Raw genomic sequence first — 25,758 nt, forward strand, 5'->3', positions numbered from 1 at the left:
GGGGTGCTGTCCTGTGTCTTAGGCTGGTATGGATTGTAACCGTAAACCCTTATGGCCACCACAGACAATGATTGTCCTTCATTGTTTATTTTTTGGGGGAGTCTGGTAGCCACTGTTGTAAGGGGTTGAATTGCGGATGTATTTCACATTTCATGCCTAAATCCATATATAAAAATGAAAACTAAGAGAATGCATCCAGAGCTACTGGGGTTGAGTTAAATCTTTTTCTGATTATCATACTCTTTTCATGGAATAAAGTAGCTATATTTCAGAAATATCTGATCTGAAATAGGTCATTCCCCTTCATTCTGAAATAGAAGCAGCACTTGATTTCAATTATAAAATGTTGAATAAAATCCCCTGTTTGGTTGTGTGTAAGTCACGAGGGGAGGGTGGAGAGGCCATTTACTTTAATTTTGAATTGTCTTTTCTGTTCAGGTAAACTGTTATCTGCCGTAGGGTATTTAATGTATACCAGGGTGTTCAAATTGGTTATAACATAACTGCAGTGGTTAAGTTATTTGCATTATTTTCAGTCTTCAGGTCCTCTTGTCTGCTGTTGATGATTTGCTAAATGTGCTTCTAGAGAGTGAAGATACTTATCTTCTGGGAGTTTATATTGGAAGTGTAATGCCAGACAACAGCGAATGGGAAAAGATGAGACAGTCTCTTCCTATGCAGGTATGTGTGAGATTGGAGAGTACTTATTTTATTCTGAAGTTTGGATTTCATGCACGCTTAAATATTTTAATTTTATTCTGGGGAAGAAAAAAAGTAAATGAAATGAGTATCTTACTTTGCGTTTCTGCCTTTGAATGCTCCTGTGTTGGGTGTTTGCTGTTTGCAAGATACCAGTTGACACTTGGCAGTTACCATGGTACAAGGTAAATAAGACCTTGCTCTGTCCTGAAGGAATCCTAAAGAAACACACACGTTGATAATTTCTGTTCATAGAAACCAAACTTCTAGGCTTCTGTGGTTTTACTAGAAAACTAGCAATAGCTTCATTTTTGAAGTTATTCTAATAACATTTTGAAGTTATTTTAATAACTTTATTTTTGTTCCCTTCTTAATTGCAGAGGTAGTAATTAATTGAACTATTGAATGCTTTTGTGTATAATTTAATGTATTTTTTTTGCAGTGGTTGCATAGACCTCTTTTAGAAGGAAGACTGAGTTTGAATTATGAGTGTTTCAAAACAGATTTTAAAGAACAAGATACAAAGAAACTTCCCAGCCATTTGTGTACTTCAGCATTATTGAGCAAAATGATATTAGTTGCACTGAAAAAGGAAATAGTCCTAGAAAATAATGAGCTTGAGAAAATAAGTAAGTATATATAAGCATTCAGATAAATACATATAAACATAAGTAAGTATATATGAGTATTCAGATAAATACATATAAACATAAATCTTGAAGTAATTAAAATGTAATTTTGAAATAATTTCCATTATACTTCAATCTAAATCTTGAAAGAATCAAAAATCCTCAGCTCCTTTTAATTATTTTGGCAATGAGAAACTTGAGGACACTTAAGAGATGAATGTTAAATTGCAAATCAAATGGAATCATACTGAATATCTTGTTGTAGTCTTGTTAGCAATAGAGCAGAATTTGGTGTAAGATGTTACTCTAGCTGGCATGACATCAATATCCTATGGCATATCCTATGGCACATAACCCTAAAGAAAATGGTTAAGTGAGTCTTGTATTTCATCAAGGATTCTGAACTTTCAATTAATTTTTGAATCAATCTACCTTTGTATAGGGCAATAATTTTTTTCCCAGCAAGTGGAGCTTCAAATGTTGAATTTCAAAGGGATTTAAAAATTCCCCCATTTCAGGAAATGGTGTAGAATTGTAGGTAGCAGTGTGGCCTGTACAAAATGGCCTGAAAGATGGAGGACTTGCATAATTCCTGTATCAGTCTTGATTGTGAGCCCTCAGCTGAGTACAGTTACTAGCGGAGGAGAATGTTGCGCTCTGTGGAAGAAAGCTGGACACCTCTCGTGGTGAGCGAACTCCGCATGCAGTTGAGGTCGAGGAGATTAGCCTGCTCTTTGCTCACAGAGTGAATCTGTCCAAAAACAACAATGGAAATAAGAGTAATAATTTTTGTTGTTTTTCATATCTGGAACTTGCAAGGGATGGGATTTGATTTTTGAACCAGGTTCCAAGTCTTCTAACTCCAAAATCCATACCTGGCTTTATAAAAGAGAGTTGTGACTAATTATGTATTGAAAACCTGTGACATGCCAGGTTTTGTGATACTTGGTCATTTACTTCTCACAGTAGTCCCGTGAGGTAGATTTGTATTATTCTAGCTGATAACGATGTGTGCAGCTCATTTGAATCCAGACTAGTCTGTCACTGAGGCCCATGCCCTGTGTACTAGATCGTGTTCTCTCCCATTTCTTAACACATTGACTTCAACTTCTCAGGTCTTGGGTCCCATAGTTGTTTATCCTGGGTGCAACTTCTTATTTGTGGCAAAAATAGTAGGAATTAGTAGGATTCTTCCAGTATCTCTCTCTGATAACTTAGGTTACTGTCACATTCTTAACTAATCAGAAAAGGGACCAAGTAATGTTTGGGAGAGGAGTGATATTTTGTATCAGGTATTCTCAACTTTCATTATAGTTGAACATCAAATAGTTGAAAATCAGTTCATAGATATTTTATTGATTGATTGATTGATTGATTGGCTGCTCTATATGGCATGTGGGATCTTAGTTCCCCGTACTTGAACATAAAATAGTGGAAAATCAGTTCACAGATTATTGATTGATTGATTGATTGTGCTACATAGCATGTGGGATCTTAGTTTCCCGACCAGGGATTGAACCAGCGCCCCCTGTGTTGGAAGTTCAGAGTCTTAACGACTGGACCACCAGGGAAGTCCCAGTTCATAGATATTTTGAAATTAGTGGGCAAAACAATGTTAGGGAATGGGGGGAACAAGTGAAAACAATTCAAAGGTCTGTTCACAAAGTATACTCAATAATGTGTTGTCCATTCTGTTAGTTGCAGAACTGCTCTATTCATTGCAGTGGTATGAAGAATTAGACAATCCACCTATTTTTCTAACTGGATTTTGTGAAATGCTTCAAAAATTGAATATTACATATGATAACTTATGTGGACTTGGTAATACTTCTGGCCTTTTGCAGCTGTTATTTAACAGGTAAGAATCTCTTTCAATTTCCATTTTTTATGACTTTTGCTAGGTTATGGCTTGTGTCTTTACAATGTAAGCCCACTTCATTGCTAATCTTTGAATCAGAGGGTTTATCTAAATTAATCCCAATTCTTAATGATAAATACTTTGTGGATCCTAAGTACTTGATTTACTCTTCTGGTGAGATATTTGGACTTTGCCTGTGTTATTAAATCCATAAATACATTCAGGGGCTGGATGACAATGAAAGAAATAGAATTCTGTAGAAGTTGTTTTAATTTGTCATATGTAACCTATCCTTCCACTACTCTAAATTTAACCTTTTACCTTGCATGTTGTTGCAGGTGTGTCTTAATATCATAACCACAAAACCCTCTCCCCTAGACGAGGAAGTAGGTATGAAAATAGAGTTGTTGTAGAGGTTATAGCAGTTTGATGGTTAGCTCATTGAAATTACTGTGTTGAACTGCTCTCTTGAAGAGTTTTTCACTTGCGTGTAGTATTTTTCATATGCTTTGCAGTATCAGAGGCCCCAGGCTGAACAGGTCTTCCTTTCCAGTCCCACTCTACATACTTGACACTCAGAATTTTCCTCAGTGGATATCAATACCTCCTTGCTTTCTCAACTTCAACAATCCTCGGTGCCCTCTGGGATATGTCCTCTTTCCAGCTGCAACCTCTGGTCCTCAAGCTTAATCTTTAAGGTCATCTCCCCTATTGGAACTTGAGGGGCTTTGGGATTGCCTTGGATGAGAGCTCAATATCAGCTGTAAAGGAGTTTCAGAAGTTAAGTTCCCAATCCTTTTGGTAACAGCAGTTGTTTGGGTGCAGAAGTGCTGTGTGAATTGATACCCTTACAAGGTGATTTATTTAGTTCTGTAAAAGGAATCCAGGTAAGCATTGTTTAAAAATCTTAAGTTCACTTTAAAAACAGAATTTTTTTTCCTCTTTTAGATCCAGGGAAAATGGCACCCTTTGGTCTCTTATTATTGCTAAGTTGATCCTTTCCCGAAGTGTTTCATCTGATGAAGTAAAACGGCATTATAGGAGAAAAGAAGGGTATTCTTATTGAAAATACTTTTACTTTGAAATTTATTATGAGTGGTCACTTTGGCAACCCCAAACTAACAAACAGTCTCTAATGAATCAGGAAAACAAGACTTAGGAAATGAGGAAATTAAAGACAATGAGACTTAACAATTTAAATTGCATTAGGTTGCGACACGTCTTTTTTTTAATAAGCATTTTTAACCTTATAACATTTTGTTGAGGAATTTTATACGTGCTTTAAATAATAAGCATTTCATAAACTTGTTTTCTTTTCCCCAGAAATCTCTCTGGTAAAATCTATCTTTTCCCCTTCCCTATCCTTGCATCACTTTATTTGCTAAATGGAAATGATAAGGAAAGTTACTTACTCTTAACTTTATTCAATATCCTGTAATAAGCCATAATGGAAAAGAATATGAAAAGAATGTATATATATGTATAACTGAGTCACTTTGCTGTACAGCAGTAATAAACACAACATTGTAATTCAACTGTACTTCAATAAAAAATAAATTAAAAAAATAAATTAAAAAAAGGTTACTTACTCTTAAATAAGGATCATCCTATTGAAGTATATTCTAAAAATGCAATAAATGTGTTCTTAAGACAAATAGTAAGATTGGACATACTACAGATTTACTAGAGTTGATCATACTAGAGAAGCTGAACATTCGAATTAAACACCTAGCTGAAATTTGCCAAGAGGCATTTTGAATTTACTGATTTACCAAGAAGAATTCAGAAATTGTGTGTGTGTGTGTGTGTGTGTATGTATGTATTCTGGTACAGTAGAGTTGTAAGCTAAATTTTGATATTTTTAATCTTATTTAAAAATTAAAAAAATTTATTATTACTATTTTTTAGCAGAATTTATATATATATATATATATATATATATAAATTTATTTATTTGGCTGCATTGGGTTTTTGTTGCTGCACACAGGCTTTCTCTAGTTGGCGATGAGCGTGGGCTACTCTTCATTGTGGTGCACGGGCTTCTCATTGTGGTGACTTCTCTTGTTGCAGAAAACGGGCTCTAGGTGCACAGGCTTCAGTAGTTGTGGCACGTGGGCTCAGTAGGTGTGGCTCACTGGCTCTAGAGCGCGGGCTCAGTAGTTGTGGCCCATGGGCTTAGTTGCTCCGTGGCATGTGGTATCTTCCCGGACCAGGGCTCGAACCTGTGTCCCCTGCATTGACAGGTGGATTCTTAACCACTGTGCCACCAGGGTAGTCCTAAATATATTATTTTGAGTTCAGTTACTAATATGGATTATAGGTTCACATGCAATTATAAAAAATACAAAGAAATTCTATGTACCTTTCTTTCAGTTTCTTCCAGTGGTACCAGTTTGCATAACGTTAGTACAATTTCACAACCAAGTTTACTTGCACTCACGTGTTTGTGTGTGTGTTCTGTGTGGGTTACCACCACTACATTACAAGCTACAGAATAGTTGTTTTTTTTTTTTTTTTCAGAATAGTTTTATCATAAGGATCCCCTATGTTACTCTTTCTTGCCTCAGCCACCTCCCCTCTTACCATTCTCCTCACCTCTGGCAAACAATAATCTGTTCTCTATATAATTTTATCATTTAGGAATGTTATATAAACAGAGTCATATAGCATATGATCTTTTGATGTTAGCTTTTTTTTAAAGTAATTTAATTAATTAATTTATTTTTGGCTACGTTGGGTCTTTGTTGCTGTGCATGGGCTTTCTCTAGTTGCGGCAAGTGGGGGCTACTCTTCGTTGTGGTGCATGGGCTTCTCATTGCGGTGGCTTCTCTTGTTGCGGAGCACGGGCTCTAGGCGCATGGGCTGCAGTAGGTGTGGCTCGTGGGCTCTAGAGCGCAGGCTCAGTAGTTGTGGCACACGGGCTTAGTTGCTCAACGGCATGTGGGATCTTCCTGGACCAGGGATCAAACCTGTGTGCCCTGCATTGACAGGCAGATTCTTAACCACCATGCCACCGGGGAAGTCCTGATGTTAGCCTCTTTTATTCAGCATAATTTTTAATTTTTTTCTGATTATAAAAGTCATAGGGAATTAACTAAAGAACTATTAAAACTAATTACAAATGAGATGGACATATACTTGACATACAGAAATCAATATCTTTCTTATTCACCAGTAATAATCAGTTAAAAAATGGCATAGGAAAAAAGAAATTCTGTTCACAATGACAACAAAACTGTAAATACCAGAAATAAATTTAACAAAAATTTAAAATTGTAAAACTTAAGATCACAAAAGAAAGTGGGAAGATAAATTATAAAAATTGTTGTATCTATAATTTCAGTGTAATGTCAATCAAAATTTCAATAGCATTTTTTGAAAAACTTGACACACTGTTCTAAACATAGTATGCATTTGAAGGAAGAAAATGCTTAACAATAGCTGGGACATTTATGAAAGAGAAAAGTGAAAAGGACTTGCCCTACCAAAATAATAATTAAGCAGTATGAAATTGGTGAACACACAGATCACTGGATCAAAATATAGAGTCCAGAAACCAGTCCACACATATATGAAAATTTAGTTTTTGATACAGGTGGTCTTTCAAATCAGTGAGATGAGTCAATAATAAATAACATTAGGAAAATTGGACAGGTGTTTGAAAAAAATTATGAGACCCACTCCCTTACATTATACATAAAAGTAAAGCCCAGATGAAAACTAAATGTAAAGAACAGACCTATAAAAGTATTAGGGGAAAATGAGACTGTATAATCTTGGCATGGGGAAGATCTTAAGCAAAGCACAAACCCAGAATCCATAAAAGAAACAATAGATATCTGACTGTAAAAACAAAACTTTGTGTCCATCAACAGATAAATGGATAAACAAAAATGTGGTATATACATATAATGGATATAATGGAATATTATTCTGCCTTAAAAAGGAAGGAAATTCTGACATGTTAAAATGTGGATGGGGAGGGTGGGCGGGAGATGCCAGAGGGAGGAGATACGGGGATATTTGTATATGTATGGCTGGTTCACTTTGTTATACAGCAGAAACTAACACACCATTGTAGAGCAATTATACTCGAATAAAGATGTTAAAAAAAATGTGGATGAACCTTGAGGACTTAAGCTCAGTGAAATAAAACAGTCACAAAAAGACAAATACTGTATGATTCCACTTATATGAGGTACCTAGCATAGTCAAATTCATAGAGACAGAAAGTAGAATGATGGTTGTCAGGGGCTGAGGGGAAGGGAGATGAAGAGTTCTTAATTAATGGATAGAGTTTCAATTTTGTGAATGAAAAAGTTCTGGGTATTGGTTGCACAACCGTGTGAATGAACATAACACTGCTGAACTGTACAATTTAATATGGTAAATTTTACATAATGTGTATTTTACCACAATTTAAAAAGAAACTTCTGTATGATAAAAGTACAGTAAGCAAAGGTTAAAGGGCAGGTGGCAAAATGGAAGGAAACACTTGCAAGTTAATAAAGAATTAATATTCATAATATATAAATAGCTTCTATTAATAAAACTATTCAAATTGAAGAATGTGTCTAGGACTTGAACAGGTAATTCATAGATGAAATAGTCAAAGATAATTCATTTATGAAATGTGAAATACGAAAGAAATACAAATTAAAAGTAGTACATTTTATCTACCATATTGCCAGGAATTAAAAAGAGTCATTAAGTGTGCAGCAAACCAAACTTGTACATTTTTAGTGAAAATGTAAATTGATTATGCTTTTTTGAAAAGCAACTTGAAATTATCAAAATATAATACACTCAAATCCTTTGATTTTGCAATTCTACTTCCAGGAATCTAGCCTAAAGAGGTATTTGCACATATGCAGAATAGTATCTGCTCAAAGACAGTTATTACAGCATTATTTGTAAGAGCAAAAATGTGGGGGGAGAAGCCTAAATGTCCACTAATAGGGAAATAGTTAAATTATGATAGTGTGGAATATTTGGGGGTTTCTTTTTTAATTTATATTTGGCTGTGTTGGGTCTTCGTTGCTGCGCACGGGCTTTCTGTAGTTGCAGCGAGCGGGGGCTACTCTTCCTTGTGGTGCGCGGGCTTCTCATTGCAGTGGCTTCTCTTTTTGCAGAACACGGGCTCTAGGCGCTCGGGCTTCAGTAGTTGTGGCACGCGGGCTCTGTAGTTGTGGCTCACTGGCTCTAGAGCTCAGGCTCAGTAGCTGTGATGCACCGGCTTAGTTGCTCTGCGGCACGTGGGATCTTCCCGGACCTGGGCTCGAACCCGAGTACCCTGCATTGGCAGACAGGTTTTTAATCACTGTGCCACCAGGGAAATCCCTGGTTTTGTTTTTAATCTAGTTATGTAGCTTTAAATTGGAAAGAATGGACTTCCCTGTTGGCGCAGTGGTTAAGAATCCGCCTGACACTGCAGGGGACACAGGTTCGAGCCCGGGTGCGGGAAGATCCCACGTGCCGCGGAGCAACTAAGCCGGTGCACTACAGCTACTGAGCCTGCACACCACAACTACTGAAGCCCACATGCCTAGAGCCGGTGCTCCGCAACCAGAGAAGCCACTGCAATGAGAATCTCGCACACCGCAACGAAGAGTAGTCCCTGCTCGCCACAACTAGAGAAAGCCTGCGCATAGCAATGAAGACCCGATGCAGCTAAGAATAATTAATTAATTAATTTTAAATAAATAAGTAGAAAGAATACTTTATACCTATATGTTCTGATGTAAAACAATCTACAAAGTATAGAAGTGTATATACTTATATGCAAAGTATATAAGCTGCTGCATAGCACAAGGAGATCAGCTCCATGATTCGTGACGACCTAGAGGGGTGGGATAGGGAAGATGGGAGGGAGGCTCAAGAGGGAGGGGATATGGGGATATATGTATATGTATAGCTGATTCAGTTAGTTGTACAACAGAAATTAACACAACATTGTAAAGCAATTATACTCCAATAAAGATATTTTAAAAAAAGACAATCTACAAAGTATAAGTGGCAAATAATACAAAACTTAGGTAAATAAAACCCAACTATATATATGCACATATATGAATATCAGTTCATACAAACAACATGCAACTGGTACTCTTTAAATTGAATCAGTAGACTCTTAAAGAGAGCATAATCATGTATTGTATAATTTTAAAAAATTATACATGGGGAAAGTTATTTTAGAAATTAGAAACATGTGAAAAAGAGAAGCAGCAAAAAATAATTATCCACAGTTTCGTCATCCAGAATCAGCAAGTGTCAATCTCTTTCCTAGTTTCTTTTTTTTTCCTCTACAATTATTTTATATAGTGGAAATATTAGTCTTTCTGAATAGTCTGAATAAGAAGAATTTTCTGAAATAACTGAATATTTAGGGTAAATATAATTCATACCTTTTTTTTGTTCTTTAAACAGTTTTTTTCCACTAACAGAAGGTAACATGCATACCATTCAAAGTCTCTGTCCATTTTTGTCAAAAGAAGACAAGAAAGAATTCATTGCTCAATGTATACCTGCCCTTTTGGCCTGGACCAAGGAAGATGTTTGCAGTATCAATGGTTAGTTGCTTGGTAATAAATATTTCACTAATTATTGCTTGAGATGAAAGAAGTGTTTCTTAATATCTAAATCCAAATCTAGCAGAGATGAATTATAGTTAATTTTTTTCCTAGTTTATACTTTTGCTGTGTAACAAGTTGACTCAGTAGGACGAGTGTCAATGGAGAGTGGCTGTTACCATTTTGCAGGTCAGGAATGCTGCAGCCTTACGGGAAGATTCACAACCACAGATATCCTCTAATCATTTCTTTTCCATGTATAGCTTTTTTTAGCTATGCGTCATCTCTCCCTAGTCAACCAGTGATTGAACTTACAAAGGCACAAGAGGGAACAGCTTTTGTTATGTTTTAAACTTTTCGGACATTCTGTACTCTATTAGTTCATTTGCTTATTAATTTAACAAGCACTTACTGACCCTGGCTATATGGCAGTTCCTTTTGTAGAGAAGATAGACATAAAGTTGTATGTTAACTGACATAGCAAAAAGATGTCATGTGTGGAAGTGCAGAAAAGGAGTTTTCCACTCTGTTTTGAGATGTTCTGGCTATTTCACAAAGAAATATTTCAACAGAGCGATGAAAGATAGTTTTCCGTATGGACACGGTTGGGAAAGGTATTCCAGGTACACAAAAACATAGGAGAATGCAGATAGTTCATTTTGGTTGGCATTTAAGGTAGAAAGTTGGGGACAGAGCTGTTAGGGTGCACAAGAATATGGATTTTTGAAGAACAGATCATAAAGGCCTTGTTTTGTCCATTATGGAGTTTGGACTTTAAGTGGTAGGAGGTGAGCTATTGGCCCAAGTTAGGCAGGAAGGTAGTAAGACTATCACATTTACGTTAGAAAGATTATTTTGACAACTGTGTGAAGGGTGAATGTGAGAGAAGAGATTAGGGGTAGAAGACTAGGTAGAGAGCTATGGGAATAATGATGAGAGATAAGAGAGCTTGAATCAAGGCACAGATGGAAGAGGGGAGAAGGAAATGAAAGACGTAGGAAGTAGAATTGATGGGGTTCTGTGATTATATTTCTGGATTGGGTATATGGAAGTACCATTAGGCCTTATAGGAAACCCTATAGGAGACTTGAGGATTGGAAGGAGGATGGGGAAGGAGTATACAGGGAGCTAATGTTGAGTTTTAGACACATTAGCTTAAGGTGTTTTCGGAATAAATACTAAAATGGAGATTGTCAGTAAGCAATAGACTATTAGCTGGATGGAAATACTGCTTTCAAAGTCCATGTCATGTAGGTGATAGTGTAACCTGTAAATGAGTATGAGCTTGTTTAGGGAGAGTGAAGAGTGAAAAGAGAACATCAAGGGAACACCAGTACATAGATTTAATAGGTATGTGGATGGAGGCACATTTGAGAATAAGGACTAAAGATTTTAAAAAATAAGCAAAAGCAGAGGTTTAGGTAATATTCATCACCCGTTAAATGCCACAGTTCAGCCATTGGCTTTGGCATTGTTGGAATGAATAGTGGTGAGAAAATGGGAGCAGGTAGTCTGTTCTGCATGTTTGGTAGAAAGGGATGTTGAGAGAGGTGAAAGCTGGGGATGAACACAAGGTCAAAGGGGAAATATATGTTGTGGGGATGGAGGGGGAATAGAAAATAGAGACGGAATAACTGACGATAGCTCCCAGTGAGAAGGTGAGAGGGGAGGGCATGTAGGGCTGGATCTAGAGCAGTTAGAAGATACCAACCATGTATAGGTGAAGACAAGATAAGGAGAGGTGTAGGATGGAAGCACATGTAGGTATAGAGGGGGTTGGGAACTTCATGGCTTCATGTCTCTTCAGGTCATTTAATAAGTAAAAACTGGATTGTAGATTTTAAGAAGGGTAGGGAAAGTTTGAAATAGTGGAAGAAGAATATGTCCATCAAAGAACATAATGAAACAGAATTGCCTTGTTAGCACAAAGGGTCAGCCGGTGTCAAAAATAAACTTTTGTGGCATTAAGCTTTACCGTTGAGCTCACTTACGTAGTTAAACTGTGGGATTAGGTTGGGATTTGCAGTTCTGGAACAGGGATACAGTTGAACTTATAGTGCATGGAAGTGAGGATTACCTGATGGAAGTGTAGGTGATTTCTCCAGCACGGGTTATAACTGAAGAATGGCAGAGAGGGGGAAGGGGCAGGAGACAGGACCGCGGTGCCACACAATTATGTGCTGTTCACACAGACCAGAGGTGCCCAGCTGTGCAGAGGCCAACAGGAAGGGGAATGTTTTTAAGATTTGACAGTCAATTTTGCTCTTCCAGCCAAAGTGACAAAACAGAATTAGCTAAGAAATGCTTTTCAGGTATTAGATGATCAGTTGTTTCTGATTAAACTTGAGCCTCTTCTATTTTGTCAGGAAGATTTTTAAAAAAATTCTTCCTCAGCCTTTAAAGGAAGATTACATTGTTATTAATTAATTAATTTTTGCTTTTTTCCTTGGTTCCCATTTGCCTACAGGGTAAAAACCTAAGTCCTTAGTTTGGCCTATAAGACATTTTACAATCTTACTGCAACTGATTTCTCCAGTTTTACCTCTTTTGCTTCCATCCTGGACCCTGACCATGCTAAATTCTCATGAATTTTGAACACTATACTTTCTTACAACTTTGTGCCTTAGCATTCCTTGGAGTGTTCCTTTTCTAGGCTTGCAGACTTTGATCTTTTGATAAATCCCAGTTCACACACCAACTTTAGGAAGCCTCTTCTGACTCAATCTGATTTCCTGTTCTGGGCTCTCAATTTTTGTCCATATTATATTCTAATTTGTTTTTAAGTCTGCCAGTACTGCTAGATGAGTCCCTTCATAGACTGGATTTTGTTCAGCTCCCCAGCATCTAACAGTGTACCTTGTATTCACTCATTTATTTGTTCTTCATTTAGTCAGTCAAAATAAATGTCTCTGCATCTCAGGCATCATGCTAGGGGGACATATGCTAGTGGTAAGTAAAACAGACAAGGTTCCTGCTCTCAAGGAGCTTACTTTATAATTAAGATAATAAATAAGTAAACATGTACACCTAGGGAATAAGGTCAATAATATTTTAACAACCTTCTATGGTGATGGATGGTAACTGGTCTTACTGCAATGGTGATCATTTTATAATGTATAAAAATATCAGAAAAGCTATGTTGTACACCTGAAACTAATATAACATTGTATATTAATTTTAAAAATAAAAAAGTAGAGCTCCTCCCCCCAAAATAAACAAATAAACATTAATGCTATAAAGGCAACAAATAAGTGATATTAGAGAAATGAGGAGATGCATACTTTGTATACTTGGGAATTTCAGTGTGGAGGCAGTATTTAAGCTGAGAGTTGAAGGATAAGGAGCCACGAGGGATACTAAAGAGTAGGGGACCCTTAAGAACTTCCCAGACATAGTAGATGCTTACTGAGTGAATATGAATTATGAAATAGTATGTTCTATCTTCCAACTTTATTTAACTTTGCACTCTAACTAGGGTTTGTTTTTTGAGAGGTAGGTATGCTGAATAAGTCGTATACTTAAGAAAACAGAAAAGTAGCATAGGTTAGTTTAATGCACAGTATCATTTACTTGCTTCCCAGCTTCCCCTCCACACTTTCTTTTCTGTGCTGGCTGTGGAGACAGGGTCCCTGCCCTGTAGAGTTTATAAGCTCATTTGTTTACTCTTTCATGTAAGCCCGAATTTTCAGAGTTCTTAACCTGGACACTTCTGAGGAAAGTTTTTAACCTATCTCAAAGTAGACTTTCTTTTTTATAGTAACAATACAATTTAAAACATTTTTAATTTTTTATTTTGCTTTAGGAGGTTTTGGACATCTCGCCATTTTCAATTCTTGTCTGCAAACCAAAAGCATAGATGATGGAGAGCTATTACATGGTATATTAAAAATTCTGATAACCTGGAAGAAAGATCATGAAGATATTTTTCTTTTCAGTTGGTAGGTAATACTTTATACAGTTGTTTTCCCTCTATTTGTGATGTGGACTGAGATTATGTATCTTATAGTCACAGTTTTGTAGAGCAATAAGATGGTAGACATTTCAGTCAGTCTGTGGTAAATATATGAAATTTAAATGTTTCCAATTGAATGTCTATATAATTCTTCAATTTTTTTTTGTTTTTGTCTTTATCATAGTAATCTGTCAGAAGTAAGTCCAGAGATACTTGGTGTAAATATAGAAATAATCCGGTTCCTTTCCCTATTTCTGAAATACTGCTCATCTCCTTTGGCAGAGAGTGAATGGGACTTCATCATGTGCTCCATGTTGGCTTGGTTGGAGGTAAATTAACCTGCTGGGTCATCACAGCTACTGGGTCTTCGTGCATATCTGTGTACCAGAACTATTTGCTAATCTTCTTCAAGTAATGATTGTAGTTAGCTCCTTTGCAAACGTTTAAACACTTTACATAGATATGTTCCACACCAGCTACTACTTGACAGATCAGTAAAATGATTGAGGTTTAATGTCTGTCAAAATCATTCAGTAGCAAATCTGCTAATTGCTTTTAAAATGTTCTCTCCATTAGCTCATCCTGGTATAATATTTGCAGTACAGCCCATTAAGGTTTTAGCTTTTCATGACAAGTTTTTAGGTCTTTTGGGTCTAATTAAATTATTCTTAAAATGTACTGTTTCAGTATTGCCAGAGTAATGCATTAAAGATTAAGCAAATTCAGAGGGAATTAGTATTCTTTTTATGACCCAAAGCAACTAGATGTGTAATACTTATGGGCTGTCACATAGCAAGTCAGTCAGGGTTAAATTTGTCTGAATCTCTGCTTTGCCTGCTGTTAGCTGTGTGGCTTAGAGTATTAAAGTTTACCTAGTTGAGCCTCAGTTTCTTTATTTTAGAATAGTTTAGGGCCTCCCTGGTGGCGCAAGTGGTTGAGAGTCCGCCTGCCGATGCAGGGGATACGGGTTCGTGCCCCGGTCTGGGAGGATCCCATATGCCGCGGTGCGGCTGGGCCCGTGAGCCATGGCCGCTGAGCCTGCGCGTCCGGAGCCTGCGCGTCCGGAGCCTGTGCTCTGCAACGGGGGAGGCCACAACAGTGAGAGGCCCGCATACCGCAAAAAAAAAAAAAAAAAAAAAGAATAGTTTAACAATGCCCAATTACTAGGGCTCCTATAGGGCTCCTGAGAAGATTATAAAAGTGCTTTTAATGTACTCAACTTGGTAAATGTAATTGATAATATTTTCTTTCATAGTTTTAGAAATAAAAAAGAACATTTCAGAATAAATGGATTGATTCTACTGATAATTCCTAATATTTAATTTTGAAACGAAGTTATTTTGATATAAAATATATAAATGTCTTCTGAGACTATGCATTTCACCTGCTTCTTTTCAAGTTTAGAGAAATGAAAGGGACTTTTCTTTATTGCCTTGATTTGTAGTATTCTAGAAGTCTGCTTACTTATTTAATTTTTGTTTCTTCAGACAACAAATGAGAATCAGACATTGTATTCTGTTCCACTTGTACAACTGTTTGCCTGTGTCAGCTGTGATTTGACCTGTGAACTCAGTGCTTTTTTTGATTCCACAACTCTGGATACCACTGGCAGTCTTCCTGTAAATCTAATCAGTGAATGGAAAGAATTTTTTTCTCCAGGCATCCACAGTTTGCTTTTACCTCTTTTGGTGACTGTTACAGGCAAGTGAAAAAGGGAATAATAGTGAGATTCATTGAAAATGACTTGTTGAAAAGTTAAAAAAAAAACAAACAAACCTCTGGATGTTTAAGTCCCACAGTACAAAATAGTAAAAGAGCCAGAGAGAAATCTTGGCATCTCAGAAGCATCATATATGTTTCTGCTAAGAATTGAAAAATGGCAAGACATCCGAAGACCATTGAAAATTAAAATAATACTAATTCAGATAACAAGAATAGATTTTTTTAACTCACATGTCTTTTTTTTTTTTTAAGGATGAGATAATAGAAGTCATTAAATAGTTGAGATTATCTGAAATATATATTCAGTTCATGTTTCTAGTTAGGACTGCTTAAATGTTTGTCAAGTTTTTATTTCATTTTCTTAAGTAACATTTGGTTGTCTGTGAATGGGTCAAGCTGTATTACTCACTTTGTTTTGGGGTATGAATATTTCTTTCCTTTTTGTCATCAGGAGAAAGCAAAGATACATCTGAAACATCATTTCAGAATGCAATGCTGAAGCCCATGTGTGAAACATTAACTTATATCCCAAAGGATCAGCTATTGAGTCAAAAACTCCCTGCAAGATTGGTTGCTGGCCAAAAAACAAACTTGCCAGAGTATCTCCAGACTTTGTTAAATACATTAGCCCCATTACTCCTTTACAGAGCTCGGCCTGTGCAAATTGCTGTTTATCATATGCTATACAAGTAAGAATTCTTTCAATTGAATCAATGTCGTGGTGCTCTAAAAAAATGGAATATATATTTAGCTTTAACTTTTAGTCATTAAAAAAAGTCACAGTTAAAACAACAACAAAGTAAGCTTGACTATGCATTTCAATAACAGGGATGCCAAGTTTTTGATCTTTTAGATCACTGTTCTCCATGCACAGTTTATATTTAGATAGTCCTGACCATGATGGGTTATTTCAGAAAAAACTCAGTAGAAAAAATATACTCATTACAAAATAAGTATTGGTCTTTCTGCTTTTAAGCATGATTTAACAATGAACCATTTAATATAATTTAAATATTCTAACTTCCAGATTGATGACTGAATTCCCACAATATGATCAGGATAATCTAAAGTCATATGGAGATGAAGAAGAAGAACCAGCCTTGTAAGTTTTTTTTTTAATACAAAGCTTCTTTGACTTACGGGGTTACATTCCAATAAATTCATTGTAAGTTGAAAATTGTGTTGAGTCAAAAATGCATTTGAGGGGCTTCCCTGATGGTGCAGTGGTTGAGAGTCCACCTGCCGATGCAGGGGACCCCCGGTCCGGGAAGATCCCACGTGCCGCGAAGCGGCTGGGCCCGTGAGCCATGGCCGCTGAGCCTGCGCGTCTGGAGCCTGTGCTCTGCAACGGGAGAGGCCACAACGGTGAGAGGCCTGCGTACCGCAAAAAAAAAAAAAAAAAAATGCATTTTAGGGCTTCCCTGATGGTGCAGTGGTTAAGGATCTGCCTGCCAATGCAGGGGACACGGGTTCGAGCCCTGGTCCAGGAAGATCCCACATGCCGCGGAGCAACTAAGCCCGTGCACCACAATTACTGAGCCTGCGCTCTAGAGCCCATGAGCCACAACTACTGAGCCCGCGTGCCTGGAGCCTGTGCTCCCCAACAAGAGAAGCCACCACAATGAGAAGCCCACGCACTGCAGCAAAGAGTAGCCCCCACTTGCCACAACTAGAGGAAGCCCACGCGCAGCAACGAAGACCCAACACAGCCAAAAATAAATTAATTGATTAATTAATTTTAAAAAATGCATTTGATACCCCTAACCTACCGAACATCAGCTTAACCTCACCTACTCAGCCTCAGAACACTTACATGAGCCCACAGTTGGGCACAATCATCTAACATGGGGACTTCCCTGGTGGCGCAGTGGTTAAGAACCCGCCTGCCAATGCAGGAGACACAGGTTCAAGCCCTGGTCTGGGAAGATCCCACATGCCGTGGAGCAACTAAGCCCGTGTGCCACAACTGCTGAAGCCTGCCGCCTAGAGCCCGTGCTCCACAAGAGAAGCCACCGCAGTGAGAAGCCTGCACACTGCAACAGAGTGGCCCCCGCTCACTGCAACTAGAGAGAGCCCGCACGCAGCGATGAAGACCCAAGGCAGCCAAAAAAAAAAACCAAAATCATCTAACACAGAGCCATCTTATAAAGTGTTGAATATCTCATGTAATTTATTATTTTATTTATTTATTTATTTATTTTGCGGTATGTGGGCCTCTCACCGTTGTGGCCTCTCCCGCCGCGGAGCACAGGCTCCAGATGCGCAGGCTCAGCGGCCATGGCTCACGGGCCCAGCTGCTCCGCGGCATGTGGGATCCTCCCAGACCAGGGCACGAACCCGTGTCCCCTGCATCGGCAGGCGGACTCTCAACCACTGCGCCACCAGGGAAGCCCTCATGTAATTTATTGAATACAGAAAGTGAAAAGCGGAATGGTTGTCTGGGTAAGAATGGTTGTGAGCGTATTGGTTGTTAACCCACGTGATCGCTTGGCTGACTGGGAGCTACAGTTCGCCGCCACTGCCCAGCATCATAAGAGAGTAGTGTACTGCATATTGCCAGCCTGGGAAATGACCGAAGTTCTTAGTATGGTTTCTATTGAATGCTTATTGCTTTCACACTATTGCAAAGTTGAAAAATTGTAAGTCAAACCATCATAAGTTGGGAACCATCTGTAGTTTGCTTTATTAAATTCTCATAATCCATCATAATGACTTTAGAAGACTGAGGCAATACAAAAGCTCTAAATTTAAAGTATATGTTCCTTCAGATCTTGTAAGTTTATCTGTAAGATACAAATGAAATTTAGAGTTCACCCAAAGAGATAGTTACTCTCTCTTCTTAATTGTTCCTAAATCATTTTCAGTTTGCTACTGTTTAGTAAAACTGTCTTTGGCCACATGGGAGCTGTGGAAAGAGTATATCAATTCAAAAATCTATTGTCCACCCCTTTGTGCAAAGTATTAATTAAACATTGAGGGGAGAATACAGTGTTAGGTAACAGTATTTTTCTTAAAGAGTTTATAATCTAATTTAGATGATATTACCCTATAATAGAAGACAGTGTATGACAAGTGCTAAGAAAAAGGATGATGTTAGAGGAACACAACTGCTGTGCCAGGAAGAGAAGACATTCTTGTGAGGAAGAGACATTTATGCTGGACCTTTCAGATTAGGGAGCACTTTAGTAGGGCAGGGGAAAGTTGTGTGAACACCATGTGCAAAGGCATTGAGGCATGAGTGTTCAGGAAATGCTTGGGGAATATTCAGTAGTTGCCATTTAATGTATTTTTTAATTGTCTAGATCTTCTTCCACTGGAATGTAAGCTCTGTGAAGGCAGACATTTTTGTCTCTTGTTCCTGACTGTATTCGCAGACCCAGGTTTTTTGGCCTAAAACAGTCATGAATAGTGCTCATTTGTTGAATAAAAGTATAAATGAATATGTGTGGAGTAGGGAAGGAGGGTAGAGTGGAAGATGAAGCTGGAAGGGTAATGAAGGGCCTTCAAAATGACATTTTCTAGGAGTCGGGGCATTGTTTGGTAGAAGATGGGATACCACCAGCTGATTCTGGCAATAGTATGAAGCCTAAACTGTACAAAGAAGCAAGCAGAGGGGGACGCCATGCCAGAAGTCATAGCAGTGCATGCAGGTTAGTGTAGAAAGTAGAGAGCTGTTGTTTGTAAAATCTAGTGACGGTTGGTATGGAATGGAAAAGGGTTGGTACATGAGATGGTGGCGTTGAAGGTAAAAACTTAAGGGCAGAAGCTTAAAGAAGACTTGTTTATGGACTGGTAGTAGGAAACCACAAGGGAAGAAAGATCACAGAGGTGAAAGGAGAGAACCAAGCTAGAATGTCAGAGAGAAGAGAGTTTGACAGGAGATACACGCAAGTATTTCACTTTTTGAGAATCTTATAAGCTCATCTGTAAGTGTTAATGAGTGCAGTACTTCCGTAAAGAAGAAAGTTACTTCACATTGTCATGAATTAATGTGAATGTTAAAATTTACTTCATTGAAGAAACACAGTCTTATGATCTTTTTACCCTTTATAGGATGATAAAGGACCCGATAGGATTTGTTAGCCCTAATCATTCCCCTGACTAGCCAAGGGACTTCAGACTAATAATTTAGCTTCTCTGGGTATCTAATTTTTTTTTCATCCATAAAACAGAAGGTTGAAATATATGTTTTCTAAAAGGGTCTTTCCTTTCAGTGCTAACCTCTAGAGTTCATATTTTATAGCATATTTTATATATTTATAAATATAAAAATTATATTTTTATATATTTTATATTTATAAATATGGAAATGTAGGTATATATTTATATAATACTTTATGTCTTTCAAATTCTGTAACTGCCTCTGTGAATTAGGGGTAAAAATTGAATCTATAAAGGGGGACTTTTAAAATGGTTTTTGGAAAATAAAGATTTTTTTTTAAATGCTTGGAATTTATACGTGCTGTCAATTTGTTAAGGGACAAGTTATGAAGAAAATTGTGGTGTTTAATCATTGATTCTTAGGTCACCACCAGCAGCACTGATGTCTCTTCTTAGCACTCAAGAAGACTTACTAGAAAACGTTTTGGGGTGTATTCCTGTTGGACAGATAGTTACTATTAAGCCACTGAGTGAAGACTTCTGCTATGTTCTGGGATACCTCCTCACTTGGAAATTAATACTTACTTTCTTCAAAGCTGCTTCATCTCAGGTAAATAAAATGAGACGACTTTTTTTTTTTTTTTTTTTTTTTGCGGTATGCGGGCCTCTCACTGTTGTGGCCTCTCCCGTTGCGGAGCACAGGCTCCGGATGCGCAGGCCCAGAGGCCATGGCTCACGGGCCCAGCCGCTCCGCGGCATATGGGATCCTCCCAGACCGGGGCACGAACCCGTATCCCCTGCATCGGCAGGCGGACTCTCAACCACTGCGCCACCAGGGAGGCCCAATGAGACGACTTTTGACAGTTGTGTCCTATATGTATTTCTCTGTTACTGTCCTAAACCCTTTCCTTCCCCTCCTTTTGGAAAAAAAGGGGAAATGCCTCACATTTTAATCTAATCTTATCTGGCTAATTTCAGACATTCTGCTAAATTTATTTCTGTCTCTGCTTCCTCATCCTCCCACAGGTTTTTACACACACACACACACACACACACACACACACTGTTTTTTTGCAAAAGTAATTAATCTCTGGAATGTGCTTAGATCAATTTTTTTTGTCTAACTGAATGTAGCCACCAAGTCCTTTTATTGCAGGAAACCAGATTTCTATAATTTAATTTTGTGCTACCACAGTAAGAGTTTCAAAAGAATCGGATCTTGCTATTCTTTTTCCTTTGTGGTCAACTTCTGACTCTTGTGGAGATGTCAATTACTACATCATTGGAAATTTACCTTACTTGAAAATCAGTGTTCAGAGAAAGATCTGTGAAATACTACCTTATATAATTCAGACCATTATCGCTAAATATAGAAAATATCCTATTGTAATTATTTTGACCAAATCATTTTAGCAGGCACTAGGTGTCTCTGTTGTCTCATGTTTAAGAAGGAAGCTGGAGAAATCTACTCCATTTTAAAAAATTCTTTTAGACAGATTCCCACTTTTAAAAAGATTAACACATTGATTGAATCAGTTTAATAAAGTAGGTGGCTTCTTTGACAGGTTAATACAAAAAGACTTAATTATTACATATTTAAACTGTGACTAAACATCTTGGCATTCATTTCCAATGTGATTTTTTAGAATCCTTAAGTTATAATTTATGTTGCTAATAACCCATACCTTGGTATAAATCTAGAACCCTAAGCACTTTTGCATTTGTTTAAGGGGGAAATCAAATCACAGAGGCAACACTGATCTAGATGTTCAAATTATTTTATTTCTTTTCAGTCCTACCACTTAACGTTTGTGATTTGAGCTAATTTTAAATTGCTGTATGATGTATTTCAAGAGCTCCTTGTTAAGCATTTAAATTTGTTTCTTAAAATATTATTGGTCTCTAAAAAACTGCAGCAAATTGAAGTTTTTATGTGTAAGAATTTCGTTTTTGTTATCTTATATTCAGAAATTAGGAATCTGGCCACGCCTCATCTTTCCCGTTAGACCAGAGTGGGGGAGTGGGAGGGGGCACAAAGCATTACAGCAGCATTTACTGAGCCTAGAAATTGAACTGAGCTGTCAACAGATAAACCAGCATAACCCAGTAAATAACACTAATTAGAGGAATCCTTAAAACAAACCTAAAAATTTAAAAAAACTTTGGGCCTTAATCTGAGTTGTTTTTAACATTCTTCTTAAAACTAGTGAATCAGATTGCATTAGAAGCAAAGGTGTGTGTGTGTGTGCATGCACACACGCATGCACGCACCTGTATGTGTGTTTTTTATAGTTTTGTTGAGATATATTTCACATATCATCAAATTTATTTAAAGTGTACAGCTTGGTGTTTCTAGTATATTCACAGAATTGTGCACCTATCACCACTATCTAAATTTAGAATATTTTCAACATCCACCCCCCCAAAAAAACCCCTTACCTATCTGCAGTCACTTCCCATTTCCTTTCAAACTCCCCAGCCACTGGCAACCACTAATCTATTTTCTGTCTCTATGGATTTGCCTACTGTGGACCTTTCACATATGTGGCCTTTTGTGTCTGGCTTATTTCATTTGGCATAATGTTTTCAAGATTCATTCATAGTATAGCATGTATCACTATGGCATTACTTTTTATGCCTAAATAATATTGTGTTGTATGACTATACCACATTTTGTTTATCCAGTCATCCAGTGGGCATTTAGGTTGTTTCCGCTTTTTGCCTATTGTGAATAAAGCTGCTGTGAGCATTTGTGCATGAATTTTTTGTGTGTACATATATTTCTCATTTCTCTTGAGTTGTATACCTAAGAGTGGAATTGCTGGGTAATAGACGTGTTTTTAAAAGCCCACTGCTATATGTATTAAGTTTTTAAAAAAGTTCTACTTCGCTTCCAACTTTTTATTTTGAAAAATATTCGGATTTACAGAGAAGGTGGACAGCAGACATCATGATGCTTTACCAAAAGTATTTAAACATATGTCTCCTAAGAACAAGGACATGTTTCAACATAAATGTAATATAAATGTTACACTCAAATTTGATTTCGATGCAGTAATATTATCTAATTTGTATTTAAATTTTCCCAGTTGTCAGATGTCCTTTATAGTTTTATTTCCTTCTATATTGAGGTTTCAATCAAGGGTCATGTTTGCATTTGTCTGTCATATTTCTTTAGCTTATAATTCCTCTGCTTTTCTTTGGTGTCATTCACCGGATCAGTTATTTTGTAGACTGTCTTCCAGTTTGGATTTGTCTGGTAGTTTCCTCAACATTAGATTCTGGTTGCTTTTCAGCAAGAGTGTTTACTACACAGTGGTGATGTATTCTCAGTGCCTCACCTTAGGAGCACAGAATGTCCTCTGTCCTTTTATTGGTGATGTTAAGTTTGGTTACTTGGTAAAGGTAGTGTCCTCCAGATTTCTTCATTGTAAAGGTTCTTTGATGAATTTTTTAAGAATCAGTTCCAAATACTATGGCTTGATCTTTGTATTTGACCATTCATAGTGTTCAGAAAATGGTATATTTGTACTATGAAGAAACATAGTGTAAGAAATAATTTTAAAACAGGTACAAATACCAAAGAGCTACAAGGTAAATGTGAACAAATGAAAACTGTGTTATTAAGGAACAAGTCAAAAGCACACGTCTCACATAGATGCCTATAGGACACCCAGTGGTGCCAGATTTTCCTGTTTTTAAAAAAGAAACCAGAGGGCTTCCCTGGTGGCGCAGTGGTTGAGAGTCCACCTGCCGATGCAGGGGACACGGGTTCGTGCCCCGGTCTGGGAGGATCCCACATGCCGCGGAGCGGCTGGGCTTGTGAGCCATGGCCGCGGAGCCTGCCCGTCTGGAGCCTGTGCTCCGCAGCGGGAGAGGCCACAACAGTGAGAGGCCCGCGTAGAGCAAGGAAAAAAAAAAAAAAACAAAAAAAATCCATATTGTTTGTGAAATGTCCTGATTTATAAAACAACTAATGAGAAGACCCCAAGACATTTTGAAATACTAGTTTGTTCTGTCATAAAGGGATGCTGAAATCTTTGATATAGCATGAGGTCAGCCATAAAAATGGGATTAGTTTTAAGCAGAATTTTGAAAGATTAGAGATTATGGTGCGGAAGGAACGTGTGGAAGATTTGGGAGGAGAGTGAGCAAATCGTCTGTGGGGAACGGCGAATAGATTTTTCTCAGCTCAGAGACTCCAAGTGGGGGTGAACTTATCAACAGGGAGACAGTTTGAGAAAGATGTTAGAGGTATATGTCTGATAATGAGGGGATAGTGAAAACTTCTGCTAGTTTATGAGAAGCGGGAGCAGTGCCTTCAAATGACACAACTGGAAAGTAAGACTGTGGCATATATTTTATAGGACTCTTCCATGTCATTCTCAGTGTTCAAATGAATTCATTTTTGTATTGTGTTCTTGTACAGTCTGTTACACTTTAGTTTGTTCATATCTACTGATTGTCTTGGTTTAATTGGGTTTCCTAACAAAAATTGTTTACTCTCCACCAGCTTCGAGCTCTGTATTCAATGCACCTTCGAAAAACAAAAAGCTTGAATAAATTGCTCTATCACCTGTTCAGGCTTATGCCAGAAAATCCGACCTTTGCAGAGACAGCTGTTGAGCTCTCCAATAAGGACCCTAAAACATTCTTTACAGAAGAGCTCCAGTTGGGTATTAGAGGTCAGTATGATGTGCATTTGTGTTCTTTCTTAGAGACTAGGTTCGGATCAGGTTACCCTGAGGGCATGGAGAATAATCCCAGATGTCTGTCCTGGCTATGAGAATGTTGAAGTGCCAGATTTTCCGTATTTCTCTAAATAGGACATATAATTAGATTTTGTGGATAAGGTTGTTAAGAATTTAATTAATTTTTGAAGTTTACTTTGTTGAGACTATTATCTTTTACTCAGTAAACAAGTATTTGTTACGCAATAATGTTTTGTAGGCCTGTAAATAAATAGTCTTCAGTTGGGGAAACAAAGATAAGTAAAATTTATTTTTCACTCCGGGAGCTCACATTTTAGCTGAAGGGATAGACATGCATGCATTTAGCTGCGCCGCAGTGTTATAAGTGATTTCCTGAGAATAGGAATTTTTTAAATGACTTGGAGATCTGAGGATGGGACTTTGTCTTGTGAGTACTGAGGTGGGATTCTAGAACTTTTGCATAACACATCAGTGAGCTCTGGGAAAAGTAAAGGAGGCCAGACTCTTTTTCATAATTTATAAGAAAAAGAATCTTTAATTGTTCCTCCTCTTTGAAGAGTGTGTGTTTCACTGTATTTGTGATCTTTCATGTGAAATAAAGAGTGCTATTTCTAAGCAGATTTTTCAGTGTCATTCAGGATTTTCATTATTTTTACAATTCTAATTGTTCATTTTGAATGTGTGAGAAAAAGCTAATACTCCAGAGTTCTGGTTTCTTTGGTATGTTTGTTTTATGAGCACTAGTGTTAAGGAATTGAAAATGATCTTCTAAGAAAATACTAATATTAGTCTGTTATTTTATGTAAGAAATGTATGTTACTAACTAAGAATTTGTTTTTTCCTCAGATACCTCAACTCTTCCATACCATATTCCACACTTGGCTTGTTCAGTCTATCACATGACATTAAAAGACTTGCCCGCCATGGTTAGGCTGTGGTGGAATAGTAGTGAGAAGCGTGTTTTCAATATTGTAGATAGATTTACAAGCAAGTATGTTAGCAGTGTTCTTTCTTTTCAAGAAATATCTTCTGTGCAAACAAGTACACAGCTATTTAATGGCATGACGGTTAGTATTGTCTTGGATTTTTTCTAGAAAAGTTGTTTCAGTATTGGTTATGTCTATCAGTTGTAGTGAGTATCATCACAATTGTAACTCTTGGTTCAGAATTTACAGAAATTGTCCACTTTATTTTTGGATTATTGGATATCAAATCTCAAATTAATGCATAGGTTAAAAATGATGTTATAATTTTATTTACCCCCACCAAATAGTTTTTGAACATTCATTAGTTAATTGAAAATATATATTGGAATACTTACAGATGCCAGGCACTGTGTGCCAGTCACCTGCAAAATGAACAGTTTAGAAGGGTCAGATTCCTGTCCAGTAATAACATACAATCTAATAAAGAAAAGAGCGATACTGATAATGTTTTTTTGCATTGGAAACTGGAAAGTGGCACATTAAGAGGAAGAATGCTCTGCGATCAGAGTGGGAAAAGTTCATCTGGCTGA

The 25,758-nt window shown here is 37.4% G+C and overlaps 1 protein-coding gene across 2 annotated transcripts in view; it reads left to right on the top strand.

Moving 5' to 3' along the window:
• The window catches only part of LTN1 (listerin E3 ubiquitin protein ligase 1), a 67,497-nt gene that overhangs the window by 36,188 nt on the left and 5,551 nt on the right, over nucleotides 1-25,758 (top strand). For both annotated transcript variants that reach the window (XM_060098589.1, XM_060098588.1), the window contains 13 exons: nucleotides 537-681; nucleotides 1,142-1,328; nucleotides 3,027-3,186; nucleotides 4,135-4,239; nucleotides 9,613-9,755; nucleotides 13,558-13,693; nucleotides 13,892-14,036; nucleotides 15,195-15,408; nucleotides 15,881-16,118; nucleotides 16,457-16,531; nucleotides 19,954-20,140; nucleotides 24,044-24,215; nucleotides 25,089-25,309. In XM_060098589.1, the coding sequence (XP_059954572.1) occupies nucleotides 537-681; nucleotides 1,142-1,328; nucleotides 3,027-3,186; nucleotides 4,135-4,239; nucleotides 9,613-9,755; nucleotides 13,558-13,693; nucleotides 13,892-14,036; nucleotides 15,195-15,408; nucleotides 15,881-16,118; nucleotides 16,457-16,531; nucleotides 19,954-20,140; nucleotides 24,044-24,215; nucleotides 25,089-25,309 (2,128 nt within the window). The remainder of the gene's footprint in view (nucleotides 1-536; nucleotides 682-1,141; nucleotides 1,329-3,026; nucleotides 3,187-4,134; nucleotides 4,240-9,612; nucleotides 9,756-13,557; nucleotides 13,694-13,891; nucleotides 14,037-15,194; nucleotides 15,409-15,880; nucleotides 16,119-16,456; nucleotides 16,532-19,953; nucleotides 20,141-24,043; nucleotides 24,216-25,088; nucleotides 25,310-25,758) is intronic.

The sequence above is a fragment of the Mesoplodon densirostris genome, chromosome 5 (genome assembly GCF_025265405.1).
Source record: "Mesoplodon densirostris isolate mMesDen1 chromosome 5, mMesDen1 primary haplotype, whole genome shotgun sequence".
Lineage (NCBI taxonomy): Eukaryota > Metazoa > Chordata > Mammalia > Artiodactyla > Ziphiidae > Mesoplodon > Mesoplodon densirostris.